This window comes from Procambarus clarkii, chromosome 54, assembly GCF_040958095.1.
Source record: "Procambarus clarkii isolate CNS0578487 chromosome 54, FALCON_Pclarkii_2.0, whole genome shotgun sequence".
NCBI lineage: Eukaryota > Metazoa > Arthropoda > Malacostraca > Decapoda > Cambaridae > Procambarus > Procambarus clarkii.
Genome location: NC_091203.1, coordinates 26,838,339 through 26,864,207, shown reverse-complemented (window position 1 = coordinate 26,864,207; position 25,869 = coordinate 26,838,339). Strand labels below are relative to the sequence as shown.

At 44.8% G+C, this 25,869-nt stretch overlaps 1 protein-coding gene across 1 annotated transcript in view; it reads left to right on the top strand.

Annotated features, from left to right (window-relative positions):
- Window positions 1-1,720: 1,720 nt before the first annotated feature.
- Window positions 1,721-25,869, top strand: part of LOC138352764 (uncharacterized) — a 70,470-nt gene continuing 46,321 nt past the window's right edge. Inside the window, exons 1-3 of the mRNA XM_069305353.1 lie at window positions 1,721-1,822; window positions 10,196-10,354; window positions 11,155-11,266. Of these exons, the coding sequence (XP_069161454.1) occupies window positions 1,721-1,822; window positions 10,196-10,354; window positions 11,155-11,266 (373 nt within the window). The remainder of the gene's footprint in view (window positions 1,823-10,195; window positions 10,355-11,154; window positions 11,267-25,869) is intronic.

Genomic DNA, 25,869 nt, shown 5'->3' with positions numbered 1-25,869 from the left:
GGTGTTCTGAGTGGCTGTCGTGTGTAGGTGGGTGTTCTGAGTGGCTGTCGTGTGTAGGTGGGTGTTCTGAGTGGCTCGGGTGTCAGTGGGTATTCTGAGTGGCTCGGGTGTCAGTGGGTGTTCTGAGTGGCTGTCGTGTAGGTGGGTGTTCTGAGTGGCTCTCGTGTAGGTGGGTGTTCTGAGTGGCTCTCGTGTAGGTGGGTGTTCTGAGTGGCTGTCGTATAGGTGGGTGTTCTGAGTGGACTCGCATGCAAGCTACATCTGAAGTTACTCTATGGGATCTGCTGACTGTAATTAACGTAATTCAGAATACCGTAATTCGATGATTAAAGAACACCCCCACCCCCGGTCCCCACCCCAACCCTTTCCCACCCTCTTTTCGTCTCCCCTCTTTCCCTCCCTCTTCCACTCCCTTCCCTCCACCCCCCCTAAAAAACATTAATTGATACCTTAGAGCAAAAGGAAATTGTAGTCAGGTAAACTAGGAGTGATTGTGTGTTTTTGTTGCAATTTAGTGATTGTTGAAGGTTTCGCCTGTGTCCTGTTCTCCTCTTTATCTTTCCCTTTTCCCTGTGTTTCCCTATTGTCTCCTTTATCATGTCCCTTTCCAACCCGTTCTCGCACTTTCGTATAGTCAATATTGACTTATTAAATACGTGCATATGTGACATACTAATTTATTGTGAATATTTTAGTTTACCTTGAAAAGCTTCATAGAAGACACCGACCTTACCTAACCTTCTTAGTATGTTAAGATAAGCATCTTATTGCTTCGTAATTACAATTATTACTTAGCCTATTATAGGTATAGGTTAGGTTATAATTGTAATTAAGAAACAATAAGATGCTTGTCTTAACATACTAAGAAGGTTAGGTAAAGTCGGTGTTTTCTATGAAGCTTTTCAAGGTAAACTAAAATATTCACAATAAATTAGTATGTCACATATGCACTTATTTCATAAGTCAATATTGACTGTAAGAAAGTGCGAGAACGGGTTGCCCTTTCTCCCTCTCCTTATTATTTTTCATTTCATTCTTCCACTTCTTCTATCTGCTCATTTTATTTCTCTTTGTTGAGAAAGAGAAATAAGGAGAGTAGATTTTATTCAACCTGCTCAACTATTTTCTAATGTTTACAATCTCAAACTTCCTCTTACTCATTTCACACTCACACACACACACTCACACACACACACACACACACACACACACACACACACACACACACACACACACACACACACACACACACAACTATTATTTATTAATTTACAACTAGGTGGGTACACACACACACACATACATTGTAAAGTGTAAAGTAATAAAAGTATGCGAAGGGAGCAGAAGGCTGAACACAAGGTACCATCTGGGAGGTGAAATCCTGCAAGAGTCAAATAGAAAGATGTCGGGGTTGATATCACACAGAAGCTGTCCCCAGAAGCCCACGTCAAAAGGATATCATCAGGTGCATATGTTAGATTGGCCAACATAAGAATTGCTTTTAGAAACTTGTGTAAGGAATCGTTCAGGATCTTGTGTACCACTTATGTCAGACCAATCCTGGAGTATGCAGCTCCAGCCAGGAGTCCATACCTACTCAAACACAAGAGAAAGTTAGATGATTCAGAGGGAATCTTGTGTACCACTTATGTCAGACCAATCCTGGAGTATGCAGCTCCAGCCAGGAGTCCATACCTAGTCAAACACAAGAGAAAGTTAGATGATTCAGAGGTATGCCAACAGACTAGTCACCGAACTGAGAGGTATGAGCTACGAGGAAAGGCTACGGGAACTAAACCTCACGTCCCTGGAAGACAGAAGGGTAAGGTTATGAGACATGATCTCCCCCTCCAAAATTCTCAGGGGAATTGACAGGGTGGACAAAGACAAACTATTTAGTATGGGTGGAACACGAAAAAGAGGACACAGGTGGAAACTTGGTGGAAACTTAGTACTTAAATGTTCCACAGAGACATTAGAAATCATTTTTTTAGTGTCAGATTAGTTAACAAATTGCATGCATTAGGCAGTGATGTGGTGGAGGCTGACTCCATACACATTTTCAAATGTAGATATGATAGAGCCCAATAGGCTCCAGAATTTGTACACTGATTAACAGTTGAGAGGGAAGAGCAAAGAGCCAAAGCTCAACCCCCGCAGGCACAACTAGGCGAGTACACCACTAGGCGAGTACACCACTAGGCGAGTACACCACTAGGCGAGTACACCACTAGGCGAGTACACCACTAGGCGAGTACACCACTAGGCGAGTACACCACTAGGCGAGTACACCACTAGGCGAGTACACCACTAGGCGAGTACACCACTAGGCGAGTACACCACTAGGCGAGTACACCACTAGGCGAGTACACCACTAGGCGAGTACGTTGTGTGTGTGTGTGTGTGTGTGTGTGTGTGTGTGTGTGTGTGTGTGTGTGTGTGCGCGCGCGCGTGTGTGGTAGAAAGATGTAGTACATAAGATATATAAATAGGTCGGGAGTCGGCACATTAGACAACCGACAGTTAGAAAGGCGGGATCCAAGAGCTACCAGCTCGATCCCGCAAACCCAAATATCATAACAAACACACAAACACACATCTTGGCCCCCAAGATTCCTCAGAGATTGTGGGATTCAAATAAGATCAGTCTGGTGATAAATAGGCGCCATTAGAGAACAATAGGGGCCGCCCTCGTGTGCACCAGAAGACCTTCTGTTGTTTCAATCGCTCGACACACACATGTGAAAGACTTTTTGGTTTGATATAAATAGGCGCTGCTTCGTATAGATCAATAATCCTGTTGTGTCCTTTATTGGTACGTTCTTGTAGTCAATATCGCGGTTCGCGTTCAGACTAAATACTACATTCTTGAGGGTATCTTGAGATGTCTGTTGTGTGTGTAACTGTGCACTGTGTTAGATAATGTTCCAGTGGTCTGTTGTGTGTGTAACTGTGCACTGTGTTAGATAATGTTCCAGTGGTCTGTTGTGTGTGTAACTGTGTACTGTGTTAGATAATGTTCCAGTGGTCTGTTGTGTGTGTAACTGTGTACTGTGTTAGATAATGTTCCAGTGGTCTGTTGTGTGTGTAACTGTGCACTGTGTTAGATAATGTTCCAGTGGTCTGTTGTGTGTGTAACTGTGCACCGTGTTAGATAATGTTCCAGTGGTCTGTTGTGTGTGTAACTGTGTACTGTGTTAGATAATGTTCCAGTGGTTTGTTGTGTGTGTAACTGTGTACTGTGTTAGATAATGTTCCAGTGGTCTGTTGTGTGTGTAACTGTGCACCGTGTTAGATAATGTTCCAGTGGTCTGTTGTGTGTGTAACTGTGTACTGTGTTAGATAATGTTCCAGTGGTCTGTTGTGTGTGTAACTGTGTACTGTGTTAGATAATGTTCCAGTGGTCTGTTGTGTGTGTAACTGTGCACTGTGTTAGATAATGTTCCAGTGGTCTGTTGTGTGTGTAACTGTGCACTGTGTTAGATAATGTTCCAGTGGTCTGTTGTGTGTGTAACTGTGCACTGTGTTAGATAATGTTCCTGTGGTCTGTTGTGTGTGTAACTGTGCACTGTGTTAGATAATGTTCCAGTGGTCTGTTGTGTGTGTAACTGTGCACTGTGTTAGATAATGTTCCAGTGGTCTGTTGTGTGTGTAACTGTGCACTGTGTTAGATAATGTTCCAGTGGTCTGTCGGGCATTGCAAGAGTCGCTATCTTGAGGTTATCTTGAGATGATTTCGGGGCTTTAGTGTCCCCGCGGCCCGGTCCTCGACCAGGCCTCCACCCCCAGGAAGCAACCCGTGACAGCTGACTAACTGAATCTCTGCCCATTGTTTCTCGCCGGCGCCCGGGATCGAACCCGGGACTACAGGATCACAAGTCCAGCGTGCTGTCCGCTCGGCCGACCGGCTCCGGCTATGTACAATAAATTTTTCGAAATAAAATGAGAATAAAATTAATTACAACCGGATGCTTTCAATAACAAGCTTTGTAAGTGTGATGTTATAATATATAGAATTCAATTTTACTCTGAAAAATGACTTCGTAATCACCGAATCTGATTTTGTACCTCACAAATTATAAATTTAGACGAATGAACTCCCAAATTGGGTCATATTTGTAATTATTCACCTAAAAATGGTTGGCTTAGTTACTGTTGAACCGGTCAAGTTAAAATGTTATTTTTTGATAATTGTTTCAACAAGTCGTTAACCTAACCCAGGCTAACTGTCCCATGCCATGGCTATCATATCCTGATCTTTGTTCTCATATCCCAACTGCTTGTTCTCAAATCCTCAAATTCTCAAATGGATTGTTTCGGGCGCGGGTTGGACATGTATATGAGTGGGATTGGGTGGTTATAGATAGGAGCTGCCTCGGTTGGGCCAATAGGCCTTCTGCAGTTACCTTTGTTCTTATGTTCTAATGTTCTTAATCCCTCCCAGGTGCGGCATAGCCAAAATGGCTTAGCTCTTTGGTCTAGTCTCCGTGGTGCAGTGGTAAGACACTCGCCTGGCGTTCCGCGAGCGCTTTGTCATGGGTTCGTATCCTGGCCGGGGAGGATTTACTGGGCGTAAATCCTTAACTATAGCCTCTGTTTACCAGGAGGCCTGGTCGACGACCGGGCCGCTGGGACGCTGAGCCCCGGAAGCACCTCAAGGTAACCTCAAGGTCTTGTAAAGCTTTGGGTTTAAGACCATCAACCTTGGAAGGGAAGGGGAAATTGTTCAATAGAAGTTCTGTTGAACAATTCAGAACAATAGTGAGCATTACACGCGCGCGCACACACACACACACACACACACACACACACACACTCACACTCAAAAGTTCAGCCAAATCTCCCTCCCCCCACACCCAATCCCCACCCTTCTACCCCTCCCCTCCTCCCGAGTCCTCCCTCCCCCCCTTTCCTTCCCGTCCTCCCTCCCCTTTCACCCCATACCCTCCCTGTCCCTCCCCCTTCACTGGATCCCCCGCCCCTCATTCCAGTATCCTCTGAGATCCTGTTACCCACCTCACAGGTCCTCACACCCATGGAACAGCCTCCCCCACCAGCAGAACACTCACCAAGGAGGCGATTTGAGAAGGGACAGAAGAAAGTGAGCCTCAAAGCGATGTACACTAACATAGATGGAATTACAAATAAAGCAAATGAGCTTGGAGAACTGGTACTAGAGGAAAACCCAGACATAATAGCCCTCACAGAAACAAAGATCACGAAAACAATAACAAATGCAGTGTTTCCACAGGACTATTATGTTATGCGGAAAGAGAGGGAAGGAAGAGGTGGGGGTGGTGTAGCTCTGCTGGTAAGAAAAGGCTGGGATTTTGAGGAGATGGATATTCAGGGCTATGAAGGTTTCAGTGACTACATAGCAGGTACTGTAACAAATGGAGGGAAAAAAATTATAGTCGCAGTCATATATAATCCACCACCAAATGACAGAAGACCTAGACAGGAATATGATAGAAACAACATGGCCACCATTAGCATAATAGAAAGAGCAGCTTCTGTTGCTAGCAGGAATGGATCTGGACTACTAATTATGGGAGACTTCAACCATGGGAAGATAGATTGGAAGAACAGAGACCCGCATGGAGGACCAGAAACATGGAGAGCTAAGCTGCTGGACGTGGCAACAAGAAACTTTCTAAGCCAGCATACCAAAGAGCCAACAAGAATGAGAGGAGAAGATGAACCAGCAATGCTTGATTTGATATTTACCCTAAATGAATGGGATATAAGGGAAGTTAAGATGGAAGCGCCCTTGGGAATGAGTGACCACAGTGTATTGAACTTTGAGTACCTGGTAGAGCTAGGACTTATCTCCCCCCAAAAAGAACTAGGAATCAAAAGGCTGGCATACCGAAAGGGGAATTATGAACAGATGAGAAGTTTCCTAAGTGAAATACCTTGGGACACAGACCTCAGAGACAAGTCTGTACAGGGTATGATGGACTATGTTACCCAAAAGTGTCAGGAGGCAGTAAACAGGTTCATCCCGGCCCAAAGGGAAAAATCCGAGAAGCAACAAAAGAATCCATGGTATAATAGGGCATGTATGGAAGCGAAGAAACTGAACAAGAAGGCGTGGAGGAACTTCCGGAATAACAGAACACCAGAAAGCAGGGAGAGATACCAGAGAACCAGGAATGAGTACGTCAGGGTGAGAAGAGAAGCAGAGAAAAATTTTGAAAATGATATAGCAAACAAAGCCAAGACCGAACCAAAGCTACTCCACAGTCACATCAGAAGGAAAACAACAGTGAAAGAACAGGTATTGAAACTTAGAACAGGCGAGGACAGGTATACAGAGAATGACAGAGAGGTGTGTGAGGAACTCAACAAGAGGTTCCAGGAGGTCTTCACAATAGAACAGGGTGAGGTCACTGTGCTAGGAGAAAGGGAGGTAAACCAGGCGGCCTTGGAGGAGTTCGAAATTACGAGAGAGGTGGTCAAGAGACACCTGCTGGATCTGGATGTTAGAAAGGCGGTTGGTCCAGATGGGATCTCACCATGGGTACTGAAAGAGTGTGCAGAGGCACTTTGCTTGCCACTCTCCATAGTGTATAGTAAATCACTAGAGACGGGAGACCTACCAGAAATATGGAAGACGGCGAATGTGGTCCCAATATACAAAAAGGGCGACATACAAGAGGCACTGAACTACAGGCCAGTGTCCTTGACTTGTATACCATGCAAGGTGATGGAGAAGATCGTGAGAAAAAACCTGGTAACACATCTGGAGAGAAGGGACTTCGTGACAAATCGCCAACATGGATTCAGGGAGGGTAAATCTTGCCTTACAGGCTTGATAGAATTCTACGATCAGGTGACACAGATTAAGCAAGAAAGAGAGGGCTGGGCGGACTGCATTTTCTTGGATTGTCGGAAAGCCTTTGACACAGTACCGCATAAGAGGCTGGTACATAAGCTGGAGAGACAGGCAGGTGTAGCTGGTAAGGTGCTCCAGTGGATAAGGGAGTATCTAAGCAATAGGAAGCAGAGAGTTACGGTGAGGGGTGAGACCTCCGATTGGCGTGAAGTCACCAGTGGAGTCCCACAGGGCTCTGTACTCGGTCCTATCTTGTTTCTGATATATGTAAATGATCTCCCGGAGGGTATCGATTCATTTCTCTCAATGTTTGCGGACGATGCTAAAATTATGAGAAGGATTAAAACAGAAGAGGACTGTTTGAGGCTTCAAGAAGACCTAGACAAGCTGAAGGAATGGTCGAACAAATGGTTGTTAGAGTTTAACCCAACCAAATGTAATGTAATGAAGATAGGTGTAGGGAGCAGGAGGCCAGATACAAGGTATCATCTGGGAGAGGAAATTCTTCAGGAGTCAGAGAAGGAAAAAGACTTGGGGGTTGATATCACGCCAGACCTGTCTCCTGCAGCACATATCAAGCGGATAACATCAGCGGCATATGCCAGGCTGGCCAACATACGAACGGCATTCAGAAACTTGTGTAAAGAATCATTCAGAACTTTGTATACCACATATGTCAGGCCAATCCTGGAGTATGCAGCCCCAGCATGGAGTCCATATCTAGTCAAGGATAAGACTAAACTGGAAAAGGTTCAAAGGTTTGCCACCAGACTAGTACCCGAGCTGAGAGGTATGAGCTACGAGGAGAGACTACGGGAATTAAACCTCACTTCGCTGGAAGACAGAAGAGTTAGGGGGGACATGATCACCACATTCAAGATTCTGAAGGGGATTGATAGGGTAGATAAAGACAGTCTATTTAACACAAGGGGAACACGCACAAGGGGACACAGGTGGAAACTGAGTGCCCAAATGAGCCACAGAGATATTAGAAAGAACTTTTTTAGTGTCAGAGTGGTTGACAAATGGAATGCATTAGGGGGTGATGTGGTGGAGGCTCACTCCATACACAGTTTCAAGTGTAGATATGACAGAGCCCGATAGGCTCAGGAATCTGTACACCTGTTGATTGACGGTTGAGAGGCGGGACCAAAGAGCCAGAGCTCAACCCCCGCAAACACAACTAGGTGAGTACAACTAGGTGAGTACACACACACACACACACACACACACACACACACACACACACACACACACACACACACACACACACACACACACACACACACACACACACACACAAGGTTTGCCACCAGACTAGTACCTGAGCTGAGAGGTATGAGCTATGAGGAGAGACTACTGAAATTAAACCTCACTCCGTTGGAAGATAAAAAAGTTAGGGGGGACATGATCACCACATTCAAGATTCTCAAGGGAATCGATAGGGTAGATAAAGACAGACTATTTAACACAAAGGGCACACGCACAAGGGGACACAGGTGGAAACTGAGTTCCCCAAATGAGCCACAGAGATATTAGAAAGAACTTTTTTAGTGTCAGAGTGGTTGACAAATGGAATGCATTAGGAAGTGATGTGGTGGAGGCTGACTCCATACACAGTTTCAAGTGTAGATATGATAGAGCCCAGTAGGCTCAGGAACCTGTACACCAGTTGATTGACGGTTGAGAGGCGGGACCAAAGAGCCAGAGCTCAACCCCCGCAAGCACAACTAGGTGAGTAACTAGGTGAATACATACACACACACACACACACACACACACACACACACCACACACACACACACACACGCGCACGCACACGCACACACGCACACACACACACGCGCACACACAGGGGCCTGCACAGCGCACGCACAGGGTAAGGGGCCTCGTAGCCTGGTGGATAGCGCGCAGGACTCGTAATTCTGTGGCGCGGGTTCGATTCCCGCACGAGGCAGAAACAAATGGGCAAAGTTTCTTTCACCCTAAGTGCCCCTGTTACCTAGCAGTAAATAGGTACCTGGGAGTTAGTCAGCTGTCACGGGTTGCTTCCTGGGGTGTGTGTGTGTGTGTGGTGTGAAAAAAAAAAAAAAAAAAAAAAAAAGTAGTTAGTAAACAGTTGATTGACAGTTGAGAGGCGGGCCGAAAGAGCAAAGCTCAACCCCCGCAAAAACACAACTAGTAAACACACACACACACACACCGGAGGGAGGAGAGAAGAGAGGCTGTGTCATCAGATTATGCTCCCAACATCTCCACTGAGGATATCACATTGCACTGTCTATTGGCCTCCCCCTGTCATAAGATTATGCTCATGGGCGTGCAGGGAGCCGTGCAGAGAGTGCACGAGGAGCCGCCGCCGCTTGTATCGCTAATGGCCCCACTTGCCAACATTTGCACGATTGAATTCAATTTAATTCTGGTTCTTCGTACTCGTTTCTGAAGATTATAATGTGTTTCAAGACCAAATTATGAAAGCTAAGGGGGGGGGGGGGGGGGGAAAAGCCATTGTTTTACGTTGCATATCTATTTTTTTTATAGATATCTCTGATATCTATAGATATCTCTGATATAGGGTTTGCTTTATAATTGACTCTCCTCTTCCCCCCTCCCCCCCCTTCTCGGGTGACAGTGTAGGCATCCATCAGTCTCAGGAGATTATGGAGTTGGGCTCTGGTTGTCGGTCTGGAGTGGCCTCACCAGGGCGCAAAGCCAGGGTAGGTTGATATTGGGGAGAAGCTGTTACCCAAGCAGCAGGTCCTCGGGGTAAAGTCCACCATATTGGTCATCCTACCTATCCTATCCTATCCACCCATTCCAGGTTAGAATCCCCCCCTCCCCCTTACTCTCATTCCACCTGTCTGAAGCTCTTGAAGCACCAATCTCTCTCTCTCTCTCTCTCTCTCTCTCTCTCTCTCTCTCTCTCTCTCTCTCTCTCTCTCTCTCTCTCCCTCCCTCCTCCTGACTCTTAACTCTCTTCTTCTATGCTCCATTTTTATCACCTGTCTCTCTCGTCTCCTAATTGATTAGCCACAGTGTAAACACTAGGGCTTGCGAGATCCTGGTTCCAGTTAACATCAAGTGGAAGCTTCAGTCATTTTTGTGTGTGTGTGTTTGGTTGTGTTTGCGTGTGTTTGCGTGTGTTTGTGAGCGTTGTGGGTAGCGTGCACGCCCTTGCCTGGCCTCCCAGGACGTCGCCTGTATCATAATGCTTCAAACATTGGCTTTTGTTTACGTATGATTACAAGACAGGAGAGGTTGTACGGGGGGGGGGGGGGGGAAGCTGTCACCCATGCAGCAGGTCCCCCCACCGAAAGTCTCCAATGGAAAGGCAAATGCCAATACGATTGGTTCCAGCGCCGTCGCAGGAACTGTCAGAACGAGTTTGAAGGCAACAACGAACTGCCCCTAAGGGCTCCAGCTCAGGAGTTGACCTCGAAGTTGGTGAAGAAGGGCACAGGGACTCCAGACCCGGAGACCGCCGTGGTCGGGGCCGAAGAACGACCCCCAGCAAGGGTAAGAACGACCCCCAGCAAGGGTAAGAACGCCCCCCAGCAAGGGTAAGAACGACCCCAGCAAGGGTAAGAATGACCCCAGCAAAGGTAAGAACGACCCCAGCAAGGGTAAGAACGACCCCAGCAAGGGTAAGAACGACCCCAGCAAAGGTAAGAACGACCCCAGCAAGGGTAAGAACGACCCCAGCAAGGGTAAGAACGACCCCCAGCAAGGGTAAGAACGACCTCCAGCAAGGGTAAGAACGACCCCCAGCAAGGGTAAGAACGACCCCCAGCAAGGGTAAGAACGACCCCCAGCAAGGGCAAGAACGACCCCAGCAAGGGTAAGAACGACCCCAGCAAGGGTAAGAACGACCCCCAGCAAGGGTAAGAACGACCCCCAGCAAGGGTAAGAACGACCCCCAGCAAGGGTAAGAACGCCCCCAGCAAGGGTAAGAACGACCCCCAGCAAGGGTAAGAACGCCCCCCAGCAAGGGTAAGAACGCCCCCAGCAAGGGTAAGAACGACCCCCAGCAAGGGTAAGAACGACCCCCAGCAAGGGTAAGAATGACCCCAGCAAGGACAAGAACGACCCCAGCAAGGGTAAGAACGACCCCCAGCAAGGGTAAGAATGACCCCAGCAAGGGCAAGAACGACCCCAGCAAGGGCAAGAACGACCCCAGCAGGGGCAAGAATGACCCCAGCCTCCTGAAGCAAAGCCTAGGGGCCGAACGAGCTCCAGGAGGTGGACTTCAGAGTTCAACACCAACGGGTTGCATATACTTCCAGTAACACACTGTATTACAATGTCCCTCATCCTAGGTGCCCCCAATTCACAATGAATGCAAGCGTGTTTGCAACACGGGTGGTAGTTACTCCGAATTGCAGTCCAAGCAATTTGAATTGCATGGAGAGCACTGTGCAAGCTCTAAGAGTTTGTGTTAGGAATCGTCATCCCAACCATTTCATGCAGCCTCACCAATGACCGAGATATTTCACCTCTCAGATTCATCAAGACTGACAGAGATGATATTGTGTTTACGTGTTGAAAGGCAAACCATGAATTATGAAGAATATATATATATTTGGGGGTATTGTGGTCGGAGATTATATTAAACGGGATAGGTGTGTGGGGCCTCGTAGCCTGGTGGATAGCGCGCAGGACTCGTAATTCTGTGGCGCGGGTTCGATTCCCGCACGAGGCAGAAACAAATGGGCAAAGTTTCTTTCACCCTGAATGCCCCTGTTACCTAGCAGTAAATAGGTACCTGGGTGTTAGTCAGCTGTCACGGGCTGCTTCCTGGGGGTGGAGGCCTGGTCTAGGACCGGGCCGCGGGGACACTAAAAAAAAAGCCCCGAAATCATCTCAAGATAACCTCAAGATAACCTCAAGGTCATGTTTCCCAGGGGAACGAGATAACTGAAGAATCCTGGTTACTGGGGGTAGGCAATGGGTCCAGATGAAGAGTTCAAGTGAAGAGTTCAAGGGAATGAGGAACCGAATGGTCTAAGTGAAGGGCCCCTAGGTGAACGGGCCCCTAGGTGAAGGGGCCACCCCAGGTGAACGTGTTAGGTGAACCCGGGTAGTAATTACCCGAACCAAACCGGGGAACCCGCAGGCGGGTAAATGACTTTTATTCCTCAGTAATTCCTTCCGTCAGGCCTCGAGATTTTCATAAACGAATGGAATCTTATTTGTAATGTTTTTCTCTATACCCGCATCGTAAAGAAAGCGGGTATATATGTAGTACCCGCCTTGAAGTTGGGGTAGGGAGGTAGTACCCGCCCTCAAGTAGGGGTAGACGGGTTGTACCCGCCCTCAAGTGGGGGTAGATTGGTCTTACCAGTCCTGTAGAGGGGCAAGACAAGGTATTAAGTACATTGTACTAATTTAAAATGTATACTTTAAGCGTTTAATACAACTTTTGTGCATTTCCTCGTATGTCTTCATCTCGCATTTATTGTTCCTTGGACGTAAGTGATATTTCCTGATTGTTTTGAAATTGCAAAAGTTGGCTATTAATCCCCTTTGACCTTTGCTTTGACCTTTGATTTAGACCAGGGGGCCAGATTCACGAAGCAGTTGCGCAAGTACTTGCGAACCTGTACATCTTTTCTCAATCTTTGGCGGCTTTGTTTACATTTATTAAACAGTTAATGAGCTCCGAAGCACCAGGAGGCTGTTTATAACAATAACAACAGTTGATTGGCAAGTTTTCATGCTTGTAAACTGTTTAATAAATGTAACCAAAGCCGTCAAAGATTGAAGAAAGATGTACACGTTCGTAAGTACTTGCGTAAGTGCTTCGTGAATCTGGCCCTTCCTTAGGGAAAAATGTCTTGAAGATACCTGGCGCCTTTCGACTCTTTATATAGAGCTATGTCACGTTGTTTAATTAGTCGACCGCCTTCAGGTAAATTATAAGCCGTCTATCCTAAGCTTATCAGACATCTATCCTAAGCTTATCAGACATCTATCCTAAGCTTATCAGACATAGACAATCAGACAATAACACTTACCACTCAGGAAAAGTAAGTGTTTGTGTACTTTTGTTTGTCTTAGCGCATTACTAACCCGTCAAACACACACACTGAAACTACGACGTTGGTACAACGTTCGAACAAGTTTTAACACCTCCTAACCAGTTATAACAACCAATATAGCAAGTTGTAACAACGTTCTAATACGTCATGAACACGTTAAGCCAAGATGGAACAACTTTATTACAAGTTGTAACAAGCGGAAAATAGAGGCAGTTTCGGTATGTGTTTCCAGGGATGTGACTGTTCGCTGCCGGTCGGCCGAGCGGACTGCACGCTGGACTTGTGATCCTGTGGTCCTGGGTTCGATCCCAGGTGCCGGCGAGAAACAATGGGCAGAGTTTCTTTCACCCTATGCCCTTGTTACCTAGCAGTAAAATAGGTACCTGGGTGTTAGTCAGCTGTCACGAGCTGCTTCCTGGGGGTGGAGGCCTGGTCGAGGACCGGGCCGCGGGGACACTAAAGCCCCGAAATCATCTCAAGATAACCTCAAGATAACCTGCCACCATTGAAATAAAAACCTTCTTAATTATCTTTTCATTTTAGTGAAATTGTTTACAAAAGTTCAATTTCTTGTCATTGAACAGTAATACTATTTTTCGTGTTCAATATAGGTCATATTCAAGTTCAAACATTATTCACTAAGTTTCTTCTTGTACACAGACGTTGAATGTATAGATGTAAAAACTATTTTCGGTTGAATGTATAGATGTAAAAACTATTTTCGGTTGCTATAATCATTATACATTTTTTTTGTTACTTACCCTCGTTATTATTAAACGCTGTCAATTAGTACTTCTGTCAGTTACCATCCCTATCTATCTAGAGCCCTGTCAACTACAGGCTCTATCTGTCAGGAGCCCTGTCAACTACAGGCTCTATCTGTCAGGAGCCCTGTCAACTACAGGCTCTATCTGTCAGGAGCCCTGTCAACTACAGGCTCTATCTGTCAGGAGCCCTGTCAACTACAGGCTCTATCTATCAGGAGCCCTGTCAACTACAGGCTCTATCTGTCAGGAGCCCTGTCAACTACAGGCTCTATCTATCAGGAGCCCTGTCAATTACAGGCTCTATCTATCAAGAACCCTGTCAATTACAGGCTCTATCTATCAAGAACCCTGTCAATTACAGGCTCTATCAAGAACCCTGTCAATTACAGGCTCTATCTATCAAGAACCCTGTCAATTACAGGCTCTATCTATCAAGAGCCCTGCCAACTACAGGCTCTATCTATCAAGAGCCCTGCCAACTATAGGCTCTATCTACAGGCTCTGTCGAACCCCCATAAATAAATGGGGCTTTACGTTATCCCAAAACACTCTAAATGACACATTATTGTCCCGTGTGAATCAGAAGCGTCTGATTAATGTACCAATCGATCACACGCTCATGTACGATTCTCCAATCCACTGTGCAACACGTGATTATCAGCCAATCACGGTAGTACAAGCCTTCCAATCCTCCCCCCCCCCTTCCCAACCTGTGGGATGAATGGCCTTGTTTCACTGTTACTACCCATTGCTCTCTCTCTCTCTGTCTCTCTCTCTCTCTCTCTCTCTGTCTCTCTCTCTCTCTCTCTCTCTGTCTCTCTCTCTCTCTCTCTCTCTGTCTCTCTCTCTCTCTCTCTCTCTCTGTCTCTCTCTCTCTCTCTGTCTCTCTCTCTCTCTCTCTCTCTGTCTCTCTCTCTCTCTCTCTCTCTCTCTCTCTCTCTCTCTCTCTCTCTCTCTCTCTCTCTCTCTCTCTCTCTCTCTCTCCCTCTCCTCTCTCTCTGTGTGTAGTACTTGTCCCTATATAAAATATATCGCAGTGTTCCATTTCCTTTTTCAGCACATTTATGCATTGATGTTTGGGGTAAAAATCTCATACTAACCATGATTCCAATATATGTTTTTTTTCGCATTTATAGTATCATTTAATTTTAACATTAAGCTCATGTCTGGTAATTCCATTGTTATTAGTTGAGAATTGGACTATAATTTTCTCAAGAGATTGGCGAATGCAGTTTTATGATGCCTTATTTTAAATGGTTATTTTACATGCCCTTCGTAAGGTTCACAATCAGTAGGAGTTTATTCAAGATAAGATAGGTGGCAATGCAATAAAAGATAGTGATGCAAGATAAGATAGATGCCTTCATTTTCAAGTTCCCATCTTCCTTCATGTTGGATTAAACAAATACAAAACTAAATTCTTAGTAAATAACTGAGGCACATTTAAGAAGAACCGTGGGAATAATATGTTAATTAGCTCCCCTTCCCTTCCCCTTTCCCTTCCCTTCGCCTTCCCTTCCTATTAGGAGAAAGCGCGAAGCCATTACGACTGTATAGCACTGGGAAGGAGTCAGGATAAGGATTAGGGATGGGACGAGATAAAACAGAAAAGATTAATTACCTGTTCAGTCAAATAATACTGAACGAGTGAATGTTTATCTCTAGGGTCCAACTTTTAGAAAATTTGAACTCTTGGGAGTCCATGAGGCAGGCCATCTGAGAGTCCATCTTATAGGGTGAATTGGGACGGGGGTGGGGGGGGGGGGGGGTGGGGGGGGGTGGGTTCGATATACCATTCGTAGCTCTGTGGTTAGATATGTTTAGTCCTACGAGGCTTGAACCATTAGATAGATAAGAATGACTCAATGGCTAGGGAAGCCAGTCACCTTAAGTAGATAGATAAGAATGACTCAATGGCTAGGGAAGCCAGTCACCTTAAGTAGATAGATAAGAATGACTCAAAGGCTAGGGAAGCCAGTCACCTTAAGTAGATAGATAAGAATGACTCAATGGCTAGGGAAGCCAGTCACCTTAAGTAGATAGATAAGAATGACTCAATGGCTAGGGAAGCCAGTCACCTTAAGTAGATAGATAAGAATGACTCAATGGCTAGGGAAGCCAGTCACCTTAAGTAGATGGATAAGAATGACTCAATGGCTAGGGAAGCCAGTCACCTTAAGTAGATAGATAAGAATGACTCAATGGCTAGGGAAGCCAGTCACCTTAAGTAGATAGACCTGGCTCTATTGATAGACAAAACTGGCTTTTTGGATATCCGAGTCCAGCTCTATGGCTAGACAAGTACTATGTCCGCCAGTTAGAGTCGGCAGCAATGACAGAGCCATAACAAACTCTAGTCCAACCATCTCAAAGTTCCTTTGACACAATTGAAATTGAAATTGTATTAAGGTTTGACACCATTGTCATCCTCCTGAGCCCACATCCCTGTGGTGCAGTGGTAAGACACTGGCCTGGCGTTTCGCGAACGCTTTGTCCTGGGTTCGAATCCTGGCCGGGGAGGATTTACTGGGCGTCAATCCTTAACTGTAGCCTCTGTTTACCCAACAGTAAAATGGGTACCTGGGTGTTAAACGATTTGGCGGGTCGTATTCCAGGAAATATTGGGATTAAAGACTTTGCCTGAAACGCTATGCGTGCTAGTGGCTGTACAAGGGTGTAAGAACTCCTGTAATATATATATATATATATATATATATATATATATATATATATATATATATATATATATATATATATATATATATATATATATATATATATATATATATATATGTCGTACCTAGTAGCAAGAACTCACTTTTTGGCCTACTATGCAAGGCCCGATTTGCCTAATAAGCCAAGTTTTCCTGAATTAATATATTTTTTCTAATTTTTTTCTTATGAAATGATAAAGCTACCCATTTCATTATGTAAGAGGTAAATTTTTTTTTATTGGAGTTAAAATTAACGTAGATATATGACCGAACCTAACCAACCCTACCTAACCTAACCTAACCTATCTTTATAGGTTAGGTTTGGTTTGGTAGCCCAAAAAGGTAGGTTAGGTTAGGTTAGGTAGGTTAGGTAGTAGAAAAACAATTAATTCTTGAAAACTTGGCTTAATAGGCAAATCGGGCCTTGCATAGTAGGCAGAGAAGTGCGTTCTGGCTATTAGGTACGACATTATATATATATATATATATATATATATATATATATATATATATATATATATATATATATATATATATATATATATATATATATATATATATAATGTCGTACCTAATAGCCAGAACGCACTTCTCTGCCTACTATGCAAGGCCCGATTTGCCTATTAAGCCAAGTTTTCAAGAATTAATTGTTTTTCTACTACCTAACCTACCTAACCTAACCTAACCTACCTTTTTGGGCTACCAAACCAAACCTAACCTATAAAGATAGGTTAGGTTAGGTTAGGTAGGGTTGGTTAGGTTCGGTCATATATCTACGTTAATTTTAACTCCAATAAAAAAAAATTTACCTCTTACATAATGAAATGGGTAGCTTTATCATTTCATAAGAAAAAAATTAGAAAAAATATATTAATTCAGGAAAACTTGGCTTATTAAGCAAATCGGGCCTTGCATAGTAGGCCAAAAAGTGAGTTCTTGCTACTAGGTACGACATATATATATATATATATATATATATAATATATATATATATATAATAATATATATATCCCACAAGGAAACTAATCAAGAGTATACCCCCACAAGGAAACTAATCAAGAGTATACCCCCACAAGGAAACTGATCAAGAGTTTACCCCCACAAGGAAACTAATTAAGAATACCCTCAAATAAAGAATTGAAATCGTGTCTCTCCACTACCTTGTGGAACGAAGCAAAATGGAAAATATTCTTAAGATACCCACAAAAAAAAAAATACATCATTGATAAAAATAATCAAAATTGTACGATAAAAAAAAATCCACAATTACTATAAAACAGCAATGACGAAAATGATGTGAAGAGAGATGCCAATAATCGCCCTTATGCACGTGTAAAAAAAAAAAAGAAAAAATCCTTGACGTAATAAGCCTAATTAAGAAAAGGGGTTAAATGAGTGATCACTAGTCGGCAAGAGTAATCAGGGCCTAATTAGGGCTGTCTTTGTTTTGCTAATGAATCGATGGACAGAATACACACACTCACCCTAGCCGCTTTCCCACGGCATGAGGGAGAGGGATAGAGAATAGGAGGAATGGTCAGAAAGAGAGGGATAGGGGGGGTGAGAAAGAGGGGGGGGGGGAGGGAGGGATAGCAATAGTTTTATCCTGCAAAAATCCTGCAAAATATATACTTGCCATATATATAGGGAGCCGAGCGGACAGCACGCTGGACTTGTGATCCTGGGTTCGATCCCAGGCGCCGGCAAGAAACAATGGGCAGAGTTTTTTTCACCCTATGCCCCCTGTTACCTAGCAGTAAATAGGTACCTGGGTGTTAGTCAGCTGTCACGGGCTGCTTCCTGGTCGAGGACCGGGCCGCGGGGACACTAAAAAGCCCCGAAATCATCTCAAGATAACCTCAAGATAGCCAAATCTCTCTCTCCACAGGCCTCAATACGGGCTGGGATGATGGGGAATTAGCCTCGGCTACCATCAGCTTTGTCCGGTCGTGATGGTAGAGTGGTTAAAGGGTACACCAGTTGCAGAGTGCTCCTGGCAGTATGGGTTCGAGTCACTTCTGGGGTGTGAATTTTCAGTTGCATATATGCCTGGGGACCGTTCAGGCTTGTTCGCATTTATGTTCCTCACGTGTGCCCCAAAGAATGGGGGGATTTGATAAAATACCATGCCCAAGATTACCATCAGAGTGCCGGCGGGATGATGGGGAATTGCCTCGGCTACCATCATCTTTGTCCGGTCGTGATGGTTGAGTGGTTAAAGGGTCCTGTACACCAGTTGCAGAGTGCTCCTGGCAGTATGGGTTCGAGTCACTTGTGGGGTGTGAGTTTTCAGTTATATATATATATATATACATATATATACACACATACATACAGACAGAATGGGAGATGAAGTCCTTTACGAGACGAACAGAGGGAAAGACCTAGGGGTTGATATCACACCAAAACTGTCTCCTGAAGTCCACATCAAAAGAATAACATCGGCGGCGTATGCGAGGCGGGCTAACATCAGAACTGCCTTCGGGAACTTGTGTAAGGAATCTTTCTGAACCTTGTATACCACGTATGTAAGACCAATCCTGGAGTATGCGGCCCCAGCATGGAGCCCGTACCTTGTCAAGCGCAAGACGAAGCTGGAAAAAGTTCAGAGGTATGCCACTAGACTAGTCCCGGAACTGAGAGGCATGAGTTACGAGGAAAGGCTGAGGGAACTGCACCTCGCGTCACTGGATGAGTGACAGAGGAGCTCAGGGAGACATGTTCACCACATAGAAGATTTTCAGGGGAATTGACAAGGGTAGACAAGGATAGATTATTTAGCACGTATGGTACACACACAAGGGGACACAGGTGAAAGCTGAGTACCCAAATGAGCCACATAGACATTAGAAAGAACTTTTCAGTGTCAGAGTAGTTAGTAAATGGAATGCATTAGGCAGTGATGTGGTGGAGGCTGACTCCATACACAGTTTCAAATGTAGATATGACGGAACCCAGTAGGCTCAGGAATCGGTACACCAGTTGATTGATAGTTGAGAGGCGGGACCAAAGAGCCAGAGCTCAACCCCCGCAAGCACAACTAGGCGAGTGCCTTAAATTGACAAAGATAGCCAGAGATTAAAAGAAACATTAAAATGGAATCATCTCAATTTGTTTAAAAACAGTTTTTACAGAAACACATACTCATATATACTCACAAACGTATACCTAACTTCACTGTGTGTGTGTGTGTGTGTGTGTGTGTGTGTACACCATTGAATTTACTGTAACCATAGAGAGTGTACAGGTGTGGGAGACCCATACACACCCACCCACCCATTGCCAGCGTATGGGTGTATGTGTGTATGGGGGATTTCCACATACACTTCTCCCAGTCCTCCAGTCAGAGGGAGCATTATACATCTACTCTCAGCCACCCTCCCGCTCAATTAATTATTTTTTCTGGGTAAACAAGTTCTGGTAATCACCATGGGCTGTCAAATAAGGGCAGCTCGTCAGTCCAGGTTTAATGACTGTCAGATGACAACGTGACATAACGAGGACATGACATGACAATTCACCTCTACCACCGTGGGAGTGGATTGTGTAGTGGGGAGTGGTGGAGTGTTGGGTAGTGGGATGGTACTGGATAATGGAAGTCTGGATGGATTGAGGAATTGATGGATGGATTTATGAAGCCATTTAACCATTTTCATTTCATTTTCAGTAGCCATTTTCTAGACCATTCCTCCAGTTTGTCCAGGTCGTCTTGTAGTCTGTCTATCTTCATGTGTCTTGACCCTTCTCATAATTTTTGCATCAGCAAACATTGAGAGGAACGAGTCTATACCCTCTGGAAGGTCGTTTACATATATTAGAAACAGGATGGGTCCAAGTACAGAGCCCTGTGGGACCCCGCTGGTGACATCTCGATGTCTCCCCCCCTCAGTTACTAGCTGTTTCCTATTGCTTGGATACTCCCTTATCCACTACAGCACTTTATCTTTTACACCTGCCGGTTTCTCCTACTGTGTGTGTGTGTGTGTGTGTATTCACCTAGTTGTATTCATCTAGTTGTGCTTGCGGGGGTTGAGCTCTGCTCTTTCGGTCCGCCTTTCAACTGTCACTCAATCAACTGTTACTAACTACTAAATTTTTCCACACACACACACACACACACACACACACACACACACACACACACACACACACACACACACACACACACACACACACACACATGGTGTAGCTGGTAAGGTGCTCCAGTGGATAAGGGAGTATCTAAGCAATAGGAAGCAGAGAGTTACGGTGAGGGGTGAGACCTCCGATTGGCGTGAAGTCACCAGTGGAGTCCCACAGGGCTCTGTACTCGGTCCTATCTTGTTTCTGATATATGTAAATGATCTCCCGGAGGGTATCGATTCATTTCTCTCAATGTTTGCGGACGATGCTAAAATTATGAGAAGGATTAAAACAGAAGAGGACTGTTTGAGGCTTCAAGAAGACCTAGACAAGCTGAAGGAATGGTCGAACAAATGGTTGTTAGAGTTTAACCCAACCAAATGTAATGTAATGAAGATAGGTGTAGGGAGCAGGAGGCCAGATACAAGGTATCATCTGGGAGAGGAAATTCTTCAGGAGTCAGAGAAGGAAAAAGACTTGGGGGTTGATATCACGCCAGACCTGTCTCCTGCAGCACATATCAAGCGGATAACATCAGCGGCATATGCCAGGCTGGCCAACATACGAACGGCATTCAGAAACTTGTGTAAAGAATCATTCAGAACTTTGTATACCACATATGTCAGGCCAATCCTGGAGTATGCAGCCCCAGCATGGAGTCCATATCTAGTCAAGGATAAGACTAAACTGGAAAAGGTTCAAAGGTTTGCCACCAGACTAGTACCCGAGCTGAGAGGTATGAGCTACGAGGAGAGACTACGGGAATTAAACCTCACTTCGCTGGAAGACAGAAGAGTTAGGGGGGACATGATCACCACATTCAAGATTCTGAAGGGGATTGATAGGGTAGATAAAGACAGTCTATTTAACACAAGGGGAACACGCACAAGGGGACACAGGTGGAAACTGAGTGCCCAAATGAGCCACAGAGATATTAGAAAGAACTTTTTTAGTGTCAGAGTGGTTGACAAATGGAATGCATTAGGGGGTGATGTGGTGGAGGCTCACTCCATACACAGTTTCAAGTGTAGATATGACAGAGCCCGATAGGCTCAGGAATCTGTACACCTGTTGATTGACGGTTGAGAGGCGGGACCAAAGAGCCAGAGCTCAACCCCCGCAAACACAACTAGGTGAGTACACATACACACACCCGGGAAACAGCCCGTAACAGCTGTCTAACTCCCAGGTACCTATTTACTGCTAGGAAACAGGGGCATCAGGGTGACAAACTGCCCATTTTGTTTCTCACCGGTGCCGGGAATCGAACCACGGCCCACAGGATTACGTGCCCAGCGTGCTGTTCACTCAGCCACCAGTGCCCCAAACTGCCCCAGACACACGCACACGCACGCGCACGCACACGCACTCACGCGCGCACACACACAGACACACACACACACACGCGCACGCGCACGCGCACACACGCACACACGCACACACGCACACACACACACACACGTGTGTTTCTGGGTCACGAAAAATGTGCAGTGGGAATTGATGATGACATTAGTATAAGCCTAAGGTTGCACAGCTAATGGGGTACACGAATACTCATCACAGATAATGGGTACACGAATACTCATCACAGATAATGGGTACACGAATACTCATCACAGCTAATGGGTACACGAATACTCATCACAGATAATGGGTACACGAATACTCATCACAGATAATGGGTGCACGAATACTCATCACAGCTAATGGGTACACGAATAATCACAGCTAATGGGTACACGAATACTCATCACAGCTAATGGGTACACGAATACTCATCACAGATAATGGGTACACGAATACTCATCACAGATAATGGGTACACGAATACTCATCACAGATAATGGGTACACGAATACTCATCACAGATAATGGGGGAGTGGGGAGGAATTTGAATGACATGATATCAATAGTAATCAAATAACGCGGGAACACGGTGTCACAGGTAGTGGGGTAGTGGACACAGGGAGTGGGGTAGTGGACACAGGGAGTGGGGTAGTGGACACAGGGAGTGGGGTAGTGGACACAGGGAGTGGGGTAGTGGACACAGGGAGTGGGGTAGTGGACACAGGGAGTGGGGTAGTGGACACAGGGAGTGGGGTAGTGGACACAGGGAGTGGGGTAGTGGACACAGGGAGTGGGGTAGTGGACACAGGGAGTGGGCGAGACACGCGAAGGAAAATGTGTAAAAGGTAGTGAGGGAATGTTTCAAGAGCATTTTGCATCTCAAAATTCCCCCCAAAAAATGAAAATCACTATAGCATGACTGGATTAAAACTCTGAAATCCACCACAGGTAAAAGAGTTTACTGTGTTTATATCGCATTGTAAACAACGTAATTTCACCCCCTCTCCTACCATTGCAAACTCATCTTGACACCCAATTTGTCCGTAATAGGCAATGTACTATGCTACAATGAATAGGGAAACAACATTAGCATTTGTGTACAAATTGGGTGTTCAAGGCACTCAATTTTTATCTCTGGACAAATGCATATTTGGTTATGACTTTTTTTGGACGGGGGGGGGGTCCAAAAATTAGTCATTCTGATGGGTTATGCAGTTGTATTTTGAATACACTTCTCCGTGTATGTATGTGTATATATATATATATATATATATATATATATATATATATATATATATATATATATATATATATATATATATATATATATAAAATATATATATATATATATATATATGACACTAAAAATTGTTGAATTTGAGACTAGGAAAAATAATTGAAACAGCTACATTTTAAGGTTCTGAAAATGAGAATTAGAAAGGATTTTTTGTATTTTTTTTTTTTTTGAACCAACAGTAGACAGGTTCGTAGTGTTGATAGACAGGTGTCTTCAAAGACAACACCATCAGTCTCATCACTGTCAATGATTTTTTTGGAATGTTCTCCAAGAATTGACATAATGAACAATATGACATATTTATCACACATAGTAACACTTAGAAAAGAACTTATTTGCAAATAAGTCCTCAACAGTCTGTGTGTGTGTGTGTGTGTGTACTCACCTAGAGTGTGTGTGTGTGTGTCTGTGTCTCCCTTTCTTATCTGTCTTTGCAAAATATTGCAACAGAAACAAGTACGTAACAAGGAAATTTTGTATATCTCGAATGAAAGAAAGAAAACGCAATGAAAGAAGAGACAAACAGAAAATGGGGAGCCTAGCCTCCAGGTTTTGGCCTCTCCCATGTTGACATTTCCCTCCACTGTTGCCAACTCGTGACTTAAAGGCAACCAAGTTTGCCCGGCCTAATTACTGCTACAATTCACTGCTTTGCCGTAAAATACAATTGTCAGTAATTGTGGCTTCAATGGCATTAATTCATGGGAATTTGTATGTTTGCGCGGGAAACACACACACAAGGAAAGTACAATGTGTATGTGTGTGTGTGTGGATACTCGCCTAGTTGCGCTTGCGGGGGTTGAGCTCTGGCTCTTTGGTCCCGCCTCTCAACTGTCAATCAACTGGTGTACAGGTTCCTGAGTCTATTGGGCTCTATCATATCTACACTTGAAACTGTGTATGGAGTCAGCCTCCACCACATCACTGCCTAATGCATTCCATTTGTCAACCACTTTGACACTAAAAAAAAGTTCTTTCTAATATCTCTGTGGCTCATTTCGGCACTTAATTTCCACCTGTGTCCCCCTAGTGCGTGTGCCCCTTGTGTTAAATAGCCTGTCTTTATCTACCCTATCAATTCCTTTGATAATCTTGTATATGGTGATCATGTCCCCCCCCCCCTAACTCTTCTGTCTTCCAACGACGTGAGGTTAAATTCCCGTAGTTTCTCCTCGTAGCTCATACTGTCAACTACTCTGAGTAGTACAACTACTCTATACGTAGCTGTTGGGGCCTTATTTGTGTGTGTGTGTGTGTGTGTGTGCTCACCTAGTTGTGCCTGCAGGATCGTGCATTGGCTTTTGGATCCCACCTTTCTAGCCTTCGGTTGTTGAAAGCAATGATTCCTGTCCTACTTATCTATCATACCTAGTTTTAAAGCTATGAATAGTGTTTGCTTCCACAATGTACTCCTTTAGTTCATTCCCTAAGAGAGAGATGATCTCTCTTGATATGATCAAGAGAGATCATATCTCTCTTGTTTGTTCTCTCTTGCAAAGAGATCCACGTGGATTGCCTTTGCCTGTTTCCATCATGCTTCAGGTGTGTGTGTTGCGCGCTTATTTCATCCATCAGGGGTATGTTTGGCAGCTTATTTCATCCATCAGGGGTATGTTTGGCAGCTTATTTCATCCATCAGGGGTATGTTTGGCAGCTTATTTCATCCGTCAGGGGTATGTTTGGCAGCTTATTTCATCCATCAGGGGTATGTTTGGCAGCTTATTTCATCCGTCAGGGGTATGTTTGGCAGCTTATTTCATCCATCAGGGGTATGTTTGACAGCTTATTTCATCCATCGAGGGTATGTTTGACAGCTTATTTCATCCGTCAGGGGTATGTTTGGCAACTTATTTCATCCACCAGGGGGTATGTTTGACAGCTTATTTCATCCATCGAGGGTATGTTTGACGGCTTATTTCATCCACCAGGCGTATGTTTGACGGCTTATTTCATCCATCGAGGGTATGTTTACCAGCTTATTTCATCCATCAGGGGTATGTTTGGCAGCTTATTTCATCCGTCAGGGGTATGTTTGGCAGCTTATTTCATCCGTCAGGGGTATGTTTGGCAGCTTATTTCATCCATCAGGGGTATGTTTGGCAGCTTATTTCATCCATCAGGCGGATGTTTGGCAACTTATTTCATCCAATAGGCATATGTTTGACAGCTTATTTCATCCACCAGGCATATGTTTGGCAGCTTATTTCATCCACCAGGCGGATGTTTGGCAACTTATTTCATCCAATAGGCATATGTTTGACAGCTTATTTCATCCACCAGGCATATGTTTGACAGCTTATTTCATCCATCAGGCGTATGTTTGCCAACTTATTTCATCCACCAGGCGTATGTTTGACAGCTTATTTCATCCACCAGGCATATGTTTGACAGCTTATTTCATCCATCAGGCGTATGTTTGCCAACTTATTTCATCCACCAGGCGTATGTTTGACAGCTTATTTCATCCACCAGGCGTATATTTGCCAGTTTCCTTCATCCACGATGCGTGTCTACGCAGCCTCACTCATCCACGATGCGTGTCTACGCAGCCTCACTCATCCACGATGCGTGTCTACGCAGCCTCACTCATCCACGATGCGTGTCTACGCAGCCTCACTCATCCACGATGCGTGTCTACGCAGCCTCACTCATCCACCATGCGTGTCTACGCAGCCTCACTCATCCACCTGATGTGAAGGTGCGTGAGCACGAGCCAGCCAATCCTGCCTCGTGTGCACGCCTCACT